A 17,232-nucleotide genomic window follows, 5' to 3' on the forward strand; every position below is an offset into this window, starting at 1 on the left:
GAGAGGAGGAGAGCAGGCTGGAAGGCAGAAGGAAGGCAGGTAGGTAGATGGGTAAGCAGGAATTCCAGGAGGAGGAGGGCAGGCAGGCAGGAGAAGAAGGGCACCAGGCGTCCCGGGCCCGCCTCCCCCGGCCCCTCCTCCCGGACGTGCCGGGACAGCCGCCGTTCCCCCGAGCCGGGCCAGGCTCCGCCGCTGCCTTCCCGGCCCCGCGCTGCGGGCAGGGGTAGCCCGGAGGTGCCCCAGGAACGCGTTCCCGCCCCGGGATCAGCGGAGCCCTCTCGGTGCCAATCCCGGAGGAGCCCCCGGGGACCGGCCCGTGTCACCATGTCCCGCGGGGGCAGCCGCTGGCCGGTTCGCCTGCTGGTGATCGCCTGCCTGATGGCCGGGCCGGCGCTGAGCCAGGAGTGCTCGGCGGAGAAGATGGAGAATTCCATCATCGATACATACCTGTCCCTGCCCCGCGGCGTCCGGGGCGCGGAGCCGCTGCGCGTCCCCGGCGCGGGTGCGTGTGTCCGCGCCTGCTGCTCGGGGCACAGGCTCGCAGGTAACCTCGGCCTCCTTCTCCGCCACCGCCTGGCAGGATAATTCTGGAGTTTGGGCTCGCGGGATGGTCAGCTGCCGGTGTTCTCCCTATTCAGCACGGAATTTACCCTCTCATTCAGGCTGCGCTTAGTTCCAGCTTGCAGCTGCTACCTTCTTTTGCCAGTGGATGTTAGAAGAACTTAACGCAAGCCTTTCCTTAAAGTGTTCAGGAAAATAGTTGCATCACAGAAACAGCGTTAGTTTTAGGCGTCAAAACCTTCCAGATCCCCAACCCCGAAGGTGCATAAGCTGTGTTTAGTAGATGCATTAAAAGTAGCTGACGTTTTGCACTGTATTTAATTTTAGCCAAAAATGAGAATGCTCACCCTCCTCTGAGAGAGCTGGTTTGATTCAAGCTCTTGGAGCAGTAGGAGGCAGAGAAGCAAGTAGAAATGGCAGTGGTGAAGGTGACTCCCTGAACCAGCAACTAGCCAAGCGATTCCTGGGATGTGATAAGGAAAAATGTCTAAATATTTTTTTTTCCATGAGTATGTCGAGGAGGTTTTCAGATTTATCAGGATTTGTAAGCGATCAATTGTTGTATAAAGTGGTGCCAGTGTGGTTTGCGTGAGGGGAGGATGAGAGCTTAGACTCATAATTTCCCCAACTTTATTTGTACAGGAAAAGGAAGGTGTGACCTTTCATATTTTGGCCCTGGGCCATTCTTCTGCAGTCCTTGGCGGTTTTTTCCGGTAGGAATGTTATGTGTTAGTAGTTTTCCTCTTACTCACATGAGCAAAAGTTAACAGACTAGATCTCATTACCATACTGCTATAAAAGTTCCTACTGCTGAAACAGGTATTTACTTTGTTTTGCAGGAGACAAGAAGTGTAATTTGATTATTTTTTATGCTGCAAGAACAAGTACACATCCAAACTGCTACTTGTTTTACTGTCCTAGCACTGAGGCTTGTCCAATGAAACCTGCAAGAGGACTTGTGACCTACAAGATAACTACAGGTAAATCATAGTGAGAGCCATCAGCCCCCACACCACACTGCAAAATTACTTTTGCACCTGTGAACTTTCAGTAGTGACCAGGAACTGTTTGGGGGGGTCATATTTTTAGTAAAGCGTTCTAAGCCAAGCTTTATGATTTAAAAATATTGCTCTTTTTCATTGTGGAGGACGGATGGGCAGGTGTGTGGTGAGCTGCTTTGTGGGCCCAGATTCCAGCTTGGATTAATGTCCCAACCCTTATAATATTCCTTCACGTTAGATTCAGAAATTCTCATAATTTGTCCTTGCTTAAAACAAAAAGAAGCTGCTTCCATCTAGATATAGTCAGGAAGGAAAATTTCCTGTACATAATACTGAGAAATATCACAAAAACCAATGAAAATACCACGCCCTTGTAGCCAGCTGTGTATTTAAAGGACCCACGCTACACTGATGAATAATTTGCAATAATAATAAATAATCATTTTTTTCTGCATTCAGTTAGGGAACCTGAAGTGCAAAAACAAATTTTCTAAAGTCAGAGCTTTATGGCATGTGGGCTGCACACTCAGGAATTTCTTGCTCTCTGGCCTGTGGTGTTTTTTTTAACAGCAAGGCCTACTTGTTGATTGACATTGACTTGCACCAGACCTGTTTGAACAGCTCAGATAAGAAACTGATAATTGGAATGTCCTGCCAGGGTGGTTTCTGTATGGCTGCTTGAGAGACCAAACTTTTGCTGAAAAAGAGAACTTTTCCAAGAGGAACTATGCAAGGAGCAACAGTATGATATACAGAAAGATTCCTCACGTAATGTTACCAAGTATTTTTGTGCAAGCACAGTCTCACAGGAATCGTGCAAAAGCAATGTGCAACAAATGAACTGCATTTCTGTAAAATTATTACTAAAATTACATTTCCCTCCAGCTCTTTGTCCCCTAGAAGAACTTCGGGATTTCAAACAAAGAAACAAGAAATGCAATCATGCTTGTGCTTTTGTTCGGCATGTAATGCAATGCTGAGTGAACAACGTGATTGCGTTTAACACTTCTTTGTAATGCAATGCTGAGTGAACAACGTGATTGCATTTAACACTTATTTTTCTTTTTGGAGACTTGATCTTCTGTGAACGTTTAATTGCAGAAAGATTATGCTAGTTTGTTTAATGTTCCTGGTAAGTTTTCAAAGGTAGCACCTGAGCAGTGTCGGTAGCAACAAATGTATCAAACTTTGTTCTTTCATATAAGAATCTGTATGTGGTTACACTGAAAACCAAGCTGAAAGGGGGAAAGATACTTTATTTATTTCAATTCCAGTGCATTTAACAAACCTTTTTGTTTCAATATTAAAAAGAGATGAGTGAGAGTCAGAACTACGTGAGAGCACGTTCCCCTTTAAATATTCTGTGCAGCAGCTGCATGGTTATCATGAATACATTATATATATTTCTATATTTTATAAATATAGAATTATAAAAATTATAAAATTATATATATAATATGAATTGACAATTACTCAGCCAAATACCTTCTATAATACCTGTGAATGCCTACCTAAGTACCTGAGGTAAATACTGTCGAAAAAATACTGTAAAATCAGGTAGCTTTTAGGATTATTATTTGTATGGTGTTTCTGCACAGAACATTGTTATGTGAGTAGGCTTGAGGCTGACAGCTTTTATAACATAGAATTTAAATGCCACTGTGCATATTTTAAAGAAAGGAAGTTTCATTAGTCATTATCTCTTAGAGCCCCCTTACATAAATATTTCTAAGAAATACAAATAGAGTATGCCTACATTAGTCAAAAGGAGATTTAATAATTAAATACAAGTATTTCTGTTTCCAGAAGATAAATCCATCAAAACTGAGAACTTTTCTTCAAATGAGCATTCTTTGCCTTCGGATGCTGGAACCTTTATTTCTCACAGTCAGGACATCCATCAGAATTACACTGCCAGTTTGGAGCAGTCTGTCTTTCATCAGGCATCTGAACTCCTGAACCACATAGGCAAGCATTTGGACAACATGGAACTTCATACAGTTGCTCCTGAATCTCAAAGAGCAAAAGAATCTGAGGGCTTAGACCCCATCTCAAGGCAGCAGGTAATTAAAGTGCCACCAAGCACTCCTTCTGCTGCTCCAGTTGGAAACCCCACTGCTTCCATCCTCACCACTGCTTGGGCAGGTGTCCCTGAAACCAGCAGTGCTTCTCTTGCTGCTCTGCCAACAGGCACAGCCCAGCTGGAGTCCCTTCCAACCTCTCTGCATCCTGGTGCTGCCAAACCAACCACAGCTGCCTCTCCACCTGCTGCAGCCACTGCAGCTAAACCTGCTGTCCCTGCCACCAGCATCACTGCTACTCATGTCCCTCTTTCCAAGCCCACAAATTCTGCTTCTCCTTCTGCAACCGTGCAGGTGACCACAAATTCTGGATCTGCTACTGCCCTGTCAGGGCTAAGGACTCCAGCCATGGCTCCTGAGCCAACAGTTGTCACTTCCAGTGATACCAGCTATGTGACCCTCCTCTCTTTTCCAGGTTTCATTCTGTCCAGCGATTCCCCCACATCTTCCCAAAATGACCTTCAGGGTTATGAGCCATCTGACTCTGAGAGCTCCCTGTCAGAAGGTGTTCTGAGAGGGAAAGCTGTCTTTCAGCTGGGGGAAAAGAGCAGCCTTGTAGCAGCTTTGTTTTTTGGGGTGATGTTCTTGTTGCTAGTTATTGTGCTGACAGGGAAGAAAATCCATGAATCTCTTCAGAAGAGGCATTACACCAGGCTGGATTATTTGATCAATGGAATTTATGCTGATGTCTGACTGGGAGAGGGAAAAAAATTTTGGGGGGCATCTCTCACTTTGAGAGGAGAACTCTGAAATGGAACAGTAGATATTGAAATCTCAGAAGAGGATGGATTCCTTTTTTGGGCTCTAATGGGAAAGCAGGAGACAGGAGATGGGTTTGGTGGTGAGAAGGAATGCTCTGTCTGTGCTGAACTATAATGTCTGTCATTTTTGATTTATTCCTAAATCCTGAGAGTAAACATCTAAATCCAAGTTAAGCTAAGAAGGTCTTATATTTAAGGAGAAAAAGCATTTCATGAGCTTAATCTGTACTGTGACAAGATTAGTGAAATTGAAGTACACCTAATAAATTGAGTACCTGTGCAGCACATGGGTGTTTTCAGTGCTATTTGCACCAAATACTGGTGCAATCCTATTGACCCTATTTGCAGCTTTAAAGGAATACTTAGTAATAGAGCTTTGCATCCAAATGGTTTTAGGTACAAACAGGAAAAAATTATATTACATATGACATAATTTAATTTTCCTTATCAAAATATAGTTGACAGTTATATACATATCTCTAAAGTTCTTCTGCATACATCACAGGTATCCTTAAAACTACATACTGCAAATGTGAGTGCTCTCAAAGCACACCCTCTTCACTTCCAGCATCCCCTTCATGTGGCTGGTAATAAGCATGGCTGCTTAGTAACAGTTATCTTGATATTCGAGTTTTTTTCCAACCTAAACAACTCTATGGTTTTATTTTTTCCTGACCCTTCAGCAGGGAGAGTAAGTGGGAGCATCTACTGCCACACAGCTTCCAGTTCATGTTATTTAAATTTCCCTTCATGTGCATTCAGTCTAAACCTGGTTTTAGAATGAAAGGCTGGATTTCAAAGTGTTCATGTCAGGTGGCATGATCAACAGCAAATGTCACAGCAGAGAAGGAAGGGTGCCTCACAAATGCAAGGAAACAATTCTATTACAAATATGAAATTTGACTCACATCCAAGAGATTCTTAGATCTGTCGAGTTTAGTGTGGTGGGAAGCAGGTGTGATCCAAAAAATGGCCTCAAGGCAAGTTTTCTGAAAGCTCTAAATAACTAAATGCAGAAAATTCTCTGAAAATTCCGTTATTCAGAGATCAAAGAAAAGTCAGTGTTCCTTGTGTCAAGAACTTGAATTCTTACTATATGGAGGCTGCAAATTGCTTTATATATATAAAAACAGCTGGTCTGCTACATTGTTTAAGTCTGACAATGGTTAAAAGAAAAGTAGTCTGGATAACCTCTTAAAAGTGAATGAAATTACTGAAGAAATGTACCTCAAATTTAGAAATGTACCTCAAATTTATCAGCTTGGTTTTCTGACTGTGCTTTGTTTAACTTAATTTTCTCTTCTTTTGTTTTTTATTTTAATAGCTATTTTCAGAGGTTTCTGGTCAAGGAATATAACAAGGAGGACCATTTTTGGGAAATGAGTTCACAGAATGATAAGTACTAGTCCTAGCTCTAAAAATTCAGATGCACATCTGAGGTTCACCATAATTTTCTCTCATAAGAACTGCAACCTTCATGAGAAACTTTCTATGTTGCTGGTGTTATCACAGCAGGAGAGGTGCTGGGAACAATCCCTGAATGCTCACTGTGCATTTCTGCTGCAATAAATAATTTGTTGGAGGGAAAGATGGTTGGTATTAATTGATATGGTTACAGTACAGTAGCAAAATATTCAAGACAAACCAGCAGATGTATCTCAGGGTTGTTCAGAGCACAGGTCATGCATTCATCTGGAGAGGGGCATTTTACAAGGACATGCAGTGATGGACAAGGGGGAATAGCTTTAAATTAAAGAGAGAAGGTTTAGATTAGATACTGAGAAGAAATTGTTCCCTGTGAGGGTGGTGAGGCCCTGGCACAGGGTGCCCAGAGAAGCTGTGGCTGCCCCATCCCTGGAAGTGCCCAAGGCCAAGGTTGGACAGGGCTTGGAGCAACCTGGGATAGTGGAAGGTGTCCCTGCCCATGGCCAAGGGTTGGAATGAGCTGATCCTTAAGATCCCTTCCAACCCACAGCACTCTCTGGTTCCTCAGTGTGGCCCATGTCATTAGGAGCTGCCCTGCAGCCCAGTCAGCAGTGCACATCCAGCACAGTGACTGGCAGAGGTAAAGCTGAGAGGTGCTCCAGCACCACGCCTCATTTGGTGAGGATGCTGACCTCAGTGGCCTTTCACAACATTGGAGTAAAACAAATAACATTAGAAGTCATTACATGAAAGATCTTTTATGATCCAGTAAAGAAAACAAGGCATTGGGCAGGTGTACTGAAACACTTTTAAAAAATTATTTTTCCCATCCATTTGTCATGTTGGATTAAGAACTAACAGGGAATTAATTGGTAGCTGACCAGTCTGGATCCTTCTGGAGGGGCCTTTACAAGCTGTGTTTGAACACTAGAGGGCAACAACAGTTTATTAAATAGAATTGACAAGTTATGAGGATTTTTGATGATTTTTAAAAGTTTCAGTAAGATTGGTTTTTTAACTTCCCAAACTATGGCTATTTCATTGCAGAAAGGTTTTATAGGAAAGGTTTTTGTTTATTGAAAGGGTTTGGGTGGAGGATTATAGACACACATTTTTAAAACTTTTTACTGCATCACATAACATAGAAGACAACAAAACTAAGCATATTCTCTATTTTAATAAAATTGAATCAGGTTGCATTATTATTTATGTATTGGCATTTCCAGTTAACAGAGAAAGAGATTTCCCATCATCATCCCTTTGACTATGATGCTTTATTTATATGCATTTTTGGAGCTTATTTATTTGCCTGGATAATGCACTTGTATTTTGAATCAGAAAGGAGTGAGACAAAGTAACTAAAAAAGTCCACCCAGTTTGTTATGCTTTCCAACAATAAAACTTCTGTGCACTCTTCTGTTTTTCCACTGACATCTCCTGTGGTCTTCACTGTGCACCACACATGGAAGTGGATCATTAATCACCACACTGTGATGACAAGTCTCACATTGGGGTGGCTCTTTCTGGCCATAACCAGTTCTGTTATGGCAGCAGGCCAAAAACTGATTGACTTTTGTCACCTGGAGAGTGTCATAAATCCTGTAGCTGCTTGTTTTCATGTTGTTGCTTTACAGTGCTGAGCAAACACAAGGTGTGTAAATATAGACAGTCATGAACAAAACTATCTTGTGGTATTGCACAGTAAAGCAAATAGCCCAAATTTTATTACCACTGCAAACAATCACAAAGAAATAAACTGTAGCTCTATTTGAGATGGATGAGAAGGGTGCTAAGTCCCCACCTCAAAGGGCAGCAAACTCAGCATGGTGTGTTCTCTGCAAATAGTGCTTCAGTTCATTTTAACTCCTGTAGGAGCAGGAAATGCTTACACTCAGGATTATTTCAAGTAAGTTACTAACTAACTAACAAAACCCAACAAACAAACAAGGAAATAAAACCACCAAAAAAAAAAATTACATGAGAAGACAGTTTCAAAACTGGATCTTGTTTTCCTGCCTCCTGCAAAGCCATCTTAGTGGATTTGAATCTGATGACATGCTTTGATCCCACCATCCCACACTCCATGCTGATAAAAACGTGGAGTTTAAAGTGCCAGTGCTGCAGTCAGCAGTTCCCAGGCAGTGTCCCATCACACAGAGAGTTATACTCCTGTAGACTTCTTTTTGTCACCCTCCTGAAATGGGCCTAGACAGCTGTGCTCTCCCTGTGCATTACTCATCCTCTCACACAGGTAATGCACTTCTCTACATTAATTCTCAGTGAATTCCTGTTCGTTGGTAGTTGTGGGATAGCTGCATCCCCTAATCCTTGAGGTCTTGCACATCCCTTCAGGAGCATACATGCTGTTCCCAGATGCTTTCCCAGTGTCTTGATAGGTATGTCCCCTGAAGGGCTAGGATATATTGAACATTTTTCTTCCTCTTCAGAAAGCCTACATTCAATCTCACAGTCTAAATTTGCTTTTTTTCCTTTAGGTCTCTACACTTCTTGAGAATGTCAAAGCACAAAGCATAAAACTGCTGCTGTTTGTCACCTGTGTGTTTGGTATTATAAACAATGTATAAAAGTATTTTTAACCCTCAGTACAACTATGCTGTATCACTGTTTCCTGTATATTGGCTCACTTAATTTAAAAAGAAAGATGTGAGGGCCATGCATTACTTCTTTTCTCTTTTTCTCTTACTCCTCTCCTTCCAGCCTATAAAATGTCATTTTCATAAGTGGCAAGAGTTTCGATATGCCATGTTCAAGCTGTTCTGATCCTTTTTTTTTTTTTTTTTTGGTTCACTTTGTTTTAATAGAAAATTGATGAAGAAAATTGAAAATTCTGTCATATCAATAATATCCAGGATTAGTAATCAGATAATTTGTGCACGCTGCAGAAGCCTGCAAACCTTTCCAGCCAACAGTGGGCTTATACAGCTAAAGCCAGCATCAGTTGGAATCAGCTCTTGGTTTAGCCAAAGCTGTCTCATTTTACCCTCTTTTCTTGGAAGGGCTTTTTAGCTCTCCCATGTAATGCCAAGGAGTCTGCTGTAGTCTCTGGGGTGCACAGGGTGAAAGCAATGGGTGCCTAAACCACAAATGTCAGAGTCAGAAATTTGACAAGGCCAAGTGTCTGCAAGCATTTTTGTCTCCTATCTTTAAGTGGTTTTGGTCTGTGGTTCTCATTGTTTTGGGTTTTTAGCTGTGGTGACTGGAACACCTTTTCCTATACTGAATTATTAACTGCTACGGTGTATCTTAGGCCACACATAAACTAGCTGTTCCTGTTAAAGTGCCAGGATTCTTAAACCACAAGTGAAGATAGGACTCTAAATCATAGTTCCTTTCAACACTTTTAGAGATTTGGTTATCTTGAAAGAAAAAAGTGTTTTGGGAAAATAGCACTTTAAATGTATTGTTAAAAAAAATTTTCTTAATATGCTGAGATTAAACGGGGATTTTGCTCTGTGTAAGCCCTTTTCAAATTGTTGTAAAGGTATTAGATTTTTCACAATTGAAATGAGGAAAAAAATAGTAGAAGTTGCATTAACTGCAAAGCTCTGACACTGAAAAAGGCATTGGAAGGAGCTTTACGAGTCAGGGCTATTCAGACACAATTCCCTGTCTTTTATGCAGAGATCCATGTGACCAAATACTGTCTTTGTGGTTTTGAGTGGGAAGAGGGTAGAAAAAGGAAGGATGAGGAATGGATTGGGTAACCTCACTCTAATCACTGTTTCTTCTTGAAAGAGAAAATATAATCTAATTATTCCAAAATATATTATCTTTCAATAATGTCTTCATAGCAGCCACTACTTTTTTAATAAATATATTTGGGAACTGGGTCTTGCTTTCTCTGAGTATTCCTTTGTCATTTATCTACATTTAGTTGCCGGCTACATTTAGTTGCCGGCTACATTGGAAGAGCATTTATTGAAATCTACACTGCAAGGAAATTATTCTAAGAACTGATGAAAATGGAAAAGCAGTGAATGACACTTCAGCCCTGTATAATTGCCTCTTCTATCCCCTCATCACATGAAGAATCAGTTACAGGCCATAAGCCACAGAAACCTTTATAGATGCAGCCAGTGCAAGCTTAAGGACCCACATGCATCCCTGTTTTAACAGGCAATGCCTTGTGATTAGTTGATTTAAAGACTTTCTTAAGAATTTTGTTCCTTGAAGTTTACTCCTGCAAGAGTGAGATCAATCTCTAGGGCATTCACAATAACTTTTATGATACTGAAATAGACTGGATATATTTCATGCCATTTTTTCAGACCTTGAAACATTTCCCACAGTGAAATATAAAATTTGTCAAATCCAGTATGAGTAATAGCTCTGAATTGTCAGAGGCATCCCTCTTCCTCTGAGAAACCCTGGTTAATGGTAGTTTAATGAAAATGTTACCAAGAATATGCCTTCATCTTTGTTTTTAATAATTTATTTATTCATCAATTAAGAGTATAAGAAAGATTTGGGTTTTCCTTGAAATAATAAATTGTTCCAACATCTTGCATTTGTGTGGCCTTACCTTACAAATCACGTAGAAGAGGAGCACTTCATAAAGCACTGCAGACATTAAACCTAGAGATTAACCATTAGAGGGCAATCTTTCCTGCTCTGAGGAGCTCAGCGTGGTTTTCTAGCCTATATTGAGAACTTGGCTAACAGCTCATAAAAACAACACCCCTGAAGAGATACCATGGTTGATGCTCCACACCCATATTCTTGAGGTGCTTAGTGTCTTTGCTGAACTGCAGACTAATTTATGTATGAACATAAAAATAATGATATTAATATTGACATAAATATAACACTAACAGAGCTATAAATATGAAATACAAGTAGGAAATATGAATATGACTCTTCCTCACAAAGTCAGAATGAAGAGGGATGGGTCTGTTTCCTTGCCATACACTGCACTCTGTGGTAGAGTACTTTTGCCCAGAAGTGGCTACTGCAGGTGGCAAATGAGCTCTTCTCTGTACACACATGGTTTGTCACACCATAAGACATACATAAAGATTGAAAACTATTGGAGGAAAGATTGCTAATTATTGTGACACAGTGACTTACCTGTCTTGACCATAGGCATAAATTCTAGTCACTAATCCCTGTGACTAAAAGAGTGCAAGAAAATGTACAAGGCTTTACCAGTAACTAATTTTTAAACTTCAAAGGCTGCAGTGCAAAGCAGAATTCTTAAATATTATGCATATTGCAAAATGCTGAAGGGGTTTGAAAGGGGGTTGAAAAGGAAATATTCTTAAATTGTTGTTGCTTAAAAGGCACGCACGTTATGGTTAATAGAGCCCAGATGCTGACTGGTTTTGAAAAGCTGAGCAAGCTAAAACAAAATAGTGTTTTGGTGTCTGTCAGCCTGAAATGTGAGCTCTTTTAAAAGGATGTTTTTGCTGTATCAACATAGCATTAAAGCACTTTACAAATTTTAGAACAGTAACTTCCTCAAATGACATTTTTGTAATATGGCTTTGAAATGTAGCCACAGCTAAATATTCCTAAGGAAAATCTTGGACTTGCCCTGTGGTCTGGTGGTGGGCAGTGCCAAATTAAAATCAGAATCCTGCATGGTTCACACTAAAAAACATGACTGCTGAAGAAGGGTATCCTCAGGCAGTGCTATTTTCAACTCCCTGGGAGATGTGAGAGGAGAAAAGAGGTACTAGGTAGACAGCCTGACCTTGAATGCACCACCAGCAGGAGTCCAAACACTCCTCCAAAGTCACAAAGAAAATGCCCAAGCCTTCCAGGTCATCTTATTTCATTTTTCCCTGTGGGGATATTGCTGGATTTCTGTTAGACTAGCTTGCCTGTACGGGCTGCTGAACTCAAGCACCTTCTCCTCTGTGAAGTTTTTGTTGCAAGGATTTTTTTTTAGCCACAAAGAAATGCAGTTCTCATCCTGGGCACCAGGCAACCTCTTCTGGTAGAGAAGATGGGAAAGAAAGGATGGGGGGAAAGGGAGGGGAGAGTTGGGGGAATAATAAAGTAGTACTGAAATACAAGGAGAAAATGCAACTCCATGTGTGATAAAAAAAGGGGATTTGATGGGCTATTTGATGGGAAAATTGCCCCAGAATTAGTGGAAATGATAATTTTTGCTCTTATTTGGTTGTGGTGATAGTAATGGCAAAAACAAGTCAGGTTTGATGCTTGCAAAAAATTGCTGGACTAGAGAGATGACTCTCTGCTCAAGGAAATCTGTTTATAAGGCACCTATATCCTGGTAAAAAGAGGCAGTTCTTATGGCACGGGAGGAAAAGTGAGGGGAAAAGAATCCATGCTTGTGGCTGAACTTCAAGAAGGAAAACTTGATCACTGAGGGGGTGATTCTGCTCTCATGAGACCCCACCTGGAGCCCTGCATCCTGCTCTGGGCCCCCCCACATAGGAGGGATGTGGACCTGCTGGATCCAGAGGGGAGGCACAAGGATGAGCTCGGGGCTGGAGCACCTCTGCATGAATGAGAGAGTTGGGGTTGGTCAGCCTGGAGAAGAGGAGGCTTCAAGCCTTCTAGAGCCTGAAGGGGGCTTACAGATGGAGAGGGGCTTTTCACAAGGGCATTAGTGGTAGGACAAGGGAGAATGGCTTCCAACTGGAAGAATGCAAATATTAGGAAGAAATTCTTTATTATTCTATGATCTCATCCTCTATTCATTGAAGAAGGAGTGCTGTGGTGAACCCATTGCTCTCCTGGAATAGGATAAACTGTGTCAGACATTTCTATCACATTTATTAGAACTGACCTTGTTTTGAGGAAGAGTTGGATGAAACATTTTTCTTTATAAACTGTAAGATCTAAGCAATGTGGCAAGATGATGATGATGATGTCACAATTCAGAGTGTCCTATCTTATTCTGTGAAATGCTTGTAACAGGCATCACTGGATGGCAACATTAGATCCCATTTCCCCAGCTCCTGTGCTGGAGACTTTCCTCCTGGGGGCATGAGGACTTGAGCTTGAGTTTCAGTATGAAACCATGGCCCTTTTGAAATCAGTGAGACCTTCACCATTGCCTTCAGAGGGAGCAGCATTTCAGCATGCTATGCCCATTAATTCTTGTGGAAACATTCAGTGAGAGAGCTAATTATGATAGTGGCTTCTGTGATGTGGGCAGCCACAAATTCAGTTGCTGAGCATCCATCTTCTTCTAACAGCTTTTGCTCATTAGGGACTTTGGTTCTGGTTCTACAGAAGATCCCATTGACTCCACTCAAACTCAAGGCACAGCTCAAAAGCAGAGGGACTTTGGCAGTCACTGCTGGTTTCATGAGCTCCAGCTGCTGTCCTTTGCTGTCCTGGGAGCTGACACAACTCCTCATGAAGCTGGACCACCAACTAAACCAGGGAACTTGCCCAAGTTTAAAAAAAATCCCATGAAAACTCTTGTGTCATCGAGCCACCATCCAAGTTCAGAGGTAAGAGTAAAGCTGTCCAGGTTTCTCAGCCTCAGCTGGATTTGACCCAGCAAACCAAGGTTTCTCTTTCTAAGGTGAATGAAAATAACTGTGACCAACAAGGGGAGCTTCTTACTAAAATAAAAGAGACATTCCCTCTCCACTTACTTTGACTTGAAGCTCAAGTAAAGGAACATAATCACCTCAGAGAAATCATGCCTGTTGGAGGCTTTTTTGTGTGTGGTAATCTTGCCTCCTATTTTACTTTGTAAAAGCCTCTGCTATGAAGTTAATGCTACATGGATGAATTAGAAGTAAAGCTGACAAACATTTAGGAGACAGACTTGGTCTTGAATCCTAAGCACTGATGGGGAAAAGGGTTCAAAAAAGGCCATTTTTGCAGGGGTAGTGATCAATGGCCCAGAGTCCTGATATACCTCAGCAACAAGTGGTGTCCCTCAGGAGTCCATATTGGACCAGAATTCTTTAAATATCTTCATTAATAACATAGATGAAGGGATGGAGTGCACAAGTGCACATTGGACCAGAGTTCTTGAAATATCTTCATTAATAACACAGATGAAGGATCAAGTGCACTCTCAACAGGTTTGCAGATGACACCAAGCTGAGGGGGCAGGGACACACCTGAAGGACAGGCCAGTCCAGAGGGACCTGGATGAGCCCAGAACGGCCCATGGGAAGTGGAGTCCCAGCACAGGAAAGGCATCAGCCTGTTGGAATGAGTCCAGAGAAGGCCAACAAGATGAGTAAAGGGATGGAGCACCTCTCCTATGAGGAAAGGCTGGGAGAACTGGGATTGTTCAGCCTAGAAAAGAGAAGGCTTCAGGGTGACTGTCCTGCTTCCACCCAAGAGGGTAAATTTTTGTAGTAGCCAGGAGAGGTCATGGCAAGGACATGGAATTTATCTCATACACCTTCTGTCAGTGCTAGGGGTGAGGGGAAGGGAACTCTTCTGAAGAGAAGGGGCTCCTTCCAGTCAAGTTACTAAGCTGAATAGAGAAGTGGGGAGGCCCAGGTTCTAAACCAGAGGGAACAGTTTATTGTCTGGTCTGTTGTTGAGGCTCCTGCAGTGAGCAAGAATGTTTCTTTTTTGTACTCTCTGTCATTACTATAGTGCTGTTACTGTTCATTTTCTTATCTCGTCGCTGTTCCCAGTGAATTGTTCTTATCCCATGATAAGAACCCATGATCTTTGGGTTCTTATCGCCATCTCCTCTCCATCCTGCTGCAGAGGAGAGAAGGGATTTGGGGAGTGAATGACAGTGCATGGTTGGAGAGTCTTGGTGGGAGCACTAAAATGGGGAGCACCATTCCTAAACCATGACAGTGATGTAACTGGGGCCTTCCAGTACCTGCAGGGAGCCGATAAGAAAGATGAAGAGGGACTATTTACAAGAACATACTGTGATAGGACAATGGCTTCAAACTGAAACAGGGCAGATCTAGGTCAAACATCAGGAAAATCTTCTCTGTGAGGATGGTGAGGCCCTGGCACAGGCTGCCCAGAGAAGCTGTGGCTGTCCCATCCCTGGAAGCATCCAAGGCCAGATTGGACTTAGACTCGGGAGCAACCTGGGACAGTGAAAGGTATTCCTGCCCATGGCAGGGGGCTGGAACTAGATGTTCTTTAAGGCCCCTTCTGATCCAAACCATTCTGTGATTTTATGATTTTATGATACTTGGGCTGGAAGAGACAGAGAAGGATTCTAGGCAGGCTGTGGGGAAAGGGGCTACACTGAGGGAGGCGAAGGCAATAATCATTAACTGGCTTAGAGGAAATCCAAGTAGGAAAGGGTTTGAATTATAGAAAAATGGCAAAATGCACAAGTGATAGCATAGAAGTGTTCAAAAGCTAAAAATAAAACCAGTCAGCTTGGGCAGCAGGGAAGATGTCTTTAAGAGTCAGAGCAACCAGGCGGGGGATCAGGCTCCCAAGGGAGATAGTCAAGACGCCAGAGTGTTTCCAGCAGAAACAGATAAGATGTGAGAGGGAATGGCATGTGGAGAAATGTGGTTTTGTGATGCAGGGGTGCAGGCTTGAGGTTTTCCTCAGCTGTGCACTGTATGATTAAGATACAAAGAATTCACTACAGATCTGCCATGCTTCTCAAGAGGTTAATGACAGATTGTGAAACACTCTGAGTATGGAAAAAGTATAAGGAAACACTGTGAGGGGAAAAAAAAACCCAAACCCCAAAACAACAACAACTTCATTTTCCTTTTAAACAGTGAAAATAAATATAAAAGTGTGCTCCTTTTGCCTGCTCCTGCAAAATCTGGAAGTGACAAACAAGGATTAGACACAGGTTCTCTCTTCTCCAAGGTACATTTTTGTATGGCAAGACTTCCCATCCATTATCTATGTGGATCTTGCTCGAGTTTGCTAATCCTCCCAGCTGACAGCACTGTAACAGAGGGGGCTATTTCACCCAGCAGACAGTCAAGGACAAATTTTGTAATGTAGACCTGGCCTCAGGCAGATATTGCTGTTGAGCTGAATTGTTTACTTTTTTTTTTTTTTTTTTTGCAACCTTGAAGGTTGGAAATACACTTCATTTTAAAAAATACCTCTGTTTTCTTCTATTTTTAAAAAAATTTCCCCAGTAAAAGCTGAGAGTCCAATAATATCACATGACACCAGGAGCCCTTTAGAGTCAGCCTACAATGCCCAGGCCTTTAATCTGGCCCAGATGTTATCTCCTACTGTAATAACAAGAAAAGCTATGAAAATATATGTTGAACACATATGAAGGTAAAAGTTAAATGTTTCTGTGAGTTTCTAATAATCCAGAAAATAATACCAATTTTGGAATGTAAGTGCCTCAAATGTTGCTCTAAGTTGTTCTGCTTCATATCATTATTCTACTCACCAGCTGTCACATTCTGTGAGGGAGGGAGAATGTGATGTAGACGTCTAGACTGAATGAAAGCGTTGAAATCATGAAGTAGATTTTCTCATCTAGAGGAAATGCAAGAAAGCTGCATTTTACATTGTTTATTAGGAACAAACAAAGAAGGTAAGGAGGGAAGTTTTTTTTTCAGTTGAGGGTGTATTACAAAATCTGAGCTATACAAAAGGGAAAAAGACTACGTTTAAACTCATATTATTGGTAACACCAAACCCAGCCCACCACATTTAGTTTAGCAAGGGGGACGATAAGCAGGACACCCCCCACAATCGCTGGGAAATCAATCACGCATCATTACATCAGCCGGGCAGCAATTCCTGCTGATAAGGAACGCCTGCTCCCTGTGCTCTGGGAAAGGCCGGGATTTATCGCTTTTCAGCCCGCACACCGGGGGGACGGACCGTAACTTCATTCTGCCCGCCGCCCGCCCCCCGGGCGATGCTCCGGCGTTACGGCCCGTCCCGGGAGCGGGACGGGGATGGGGATCGGGATCGGAGCCTTTGTGCTGCCGCTCGGACGCCACCGCAGCTCTGTGGCAAAAAGTAGTCCCGTCCGCACGGGCCAGGGCTGAACGCATCGCAGGCGGCGGAGGGGGCGAGGGGAGGCAAAGTAGTCCCGCTGGAATGCGGCTGCCCCCCAGCTCGCCCCGTCCCTGCGCTCGGGGGGTGCCGTAACACCGCTCACCTCCCTCCCTTAGGGAACCCCCCCGGGCCGCGCTCCCCGCCGCGGTTCTGCCGGCTACGGAGCTGCCGGGGGTGTGCGCGATCCCGCCCGGGAGAGGGGAGCTGCGCGCCCCCGCCCCTCCGCTCCCGCCCTCCCCGACGGGAGCGGTGCCGGGGGGCGGGCGCTGCGCCGGGAGCCGGCCGGGCACGGCGCGGGAGGAGGAGGAGAAGGAAGAGGAGGAGGAGGAGGAGGAGGAGGAGGACTGTATCCCTGCGCCTGTGCGCGCCCGGCGGAGGCGGAGGGGTGGATGGGGGAAGGACCGCGGCGGTCGCGGTGAGGCGGCGGCAGCAGCAGCAGCCGGCATGGAGGGCAGCGCCCGC

The 17,232-nt window shown here is 43.3% G+C and overlaps 1 protein-coding gene across 2 annotated transcripts; it reads left to right on the forward strand.

Annotated features, from left to right (window-relative positions):
* Positions 1–264: 264 nt before the first annotated feature.
* Positions 265–4,689, forward strand: MANSC1 (MANSC domain containing 1). Of its 2 annotated transcripts, none has more exons than XM_036401116.1 (3): positions 265–544; positions 1,401–1,541; positions 3,369–4,689. In XM_036401116.1, the coding sequence occupies exons 1-3, from the start codon at positions 325–327 to the stop codon at positions 4,334–4,336; spliced, it is 1,329 nt and encodes a 442-aa protein (XP_036257009.1). In that variant the 5' UTR covers positions 265–324; the 3' UTR covers positions 4,337–4,689. The 2 variants fall into 2 exon arrangements, with proteins under 2 accessions (XP_036257009.1, XP_036257010.1); XM_036401117.1 differs by having other exon boundaries at positions 3,372–4,689.
* Positions 4,690–17,232: the final 12,543 nt, after the last annotated feature.

Source organism: Molothrus ater, chromosome 5 (assembly GCF_012460135.2).
Source record: "Molothrus ater isolate BHLD 08-10-18 breed brown headed cowbird chromosome 5, BPBGC_Mater_1.1, whole genome shotgun sequence".
In the NCBI taxonomy this organism is placed as follows: Eukaryota; Metazoa; Chordata; class Aves; order Passeriformes; family Icteridae; genus Molothrus; species Molothrus ater.

Bases quoted from the DNA above. Each gene is read 5' to 3' on its own strand.
- MANSC1 (XM_036401116.1), top strand. From the start codon at position 325: ATGTCCCGCGGGGGCAGCCGCTGGCCGGTTCGCCTGCTGGTGATCGCC. The intron at 545-1,400 runs GTAACCTCGGCC...TTTGTTTTGCAG, and splicing joins CTCGGGGCACAGGCTCGCAG to GAGACAAGAAGTGTAATTTG. The intron at 1,542-3,368 runs GTAAATCATAGT...TTCTGTTTCCAG, and splicing joins GACCTACAAGATAACTACAG to AAGATAAATCCATCAAAACT.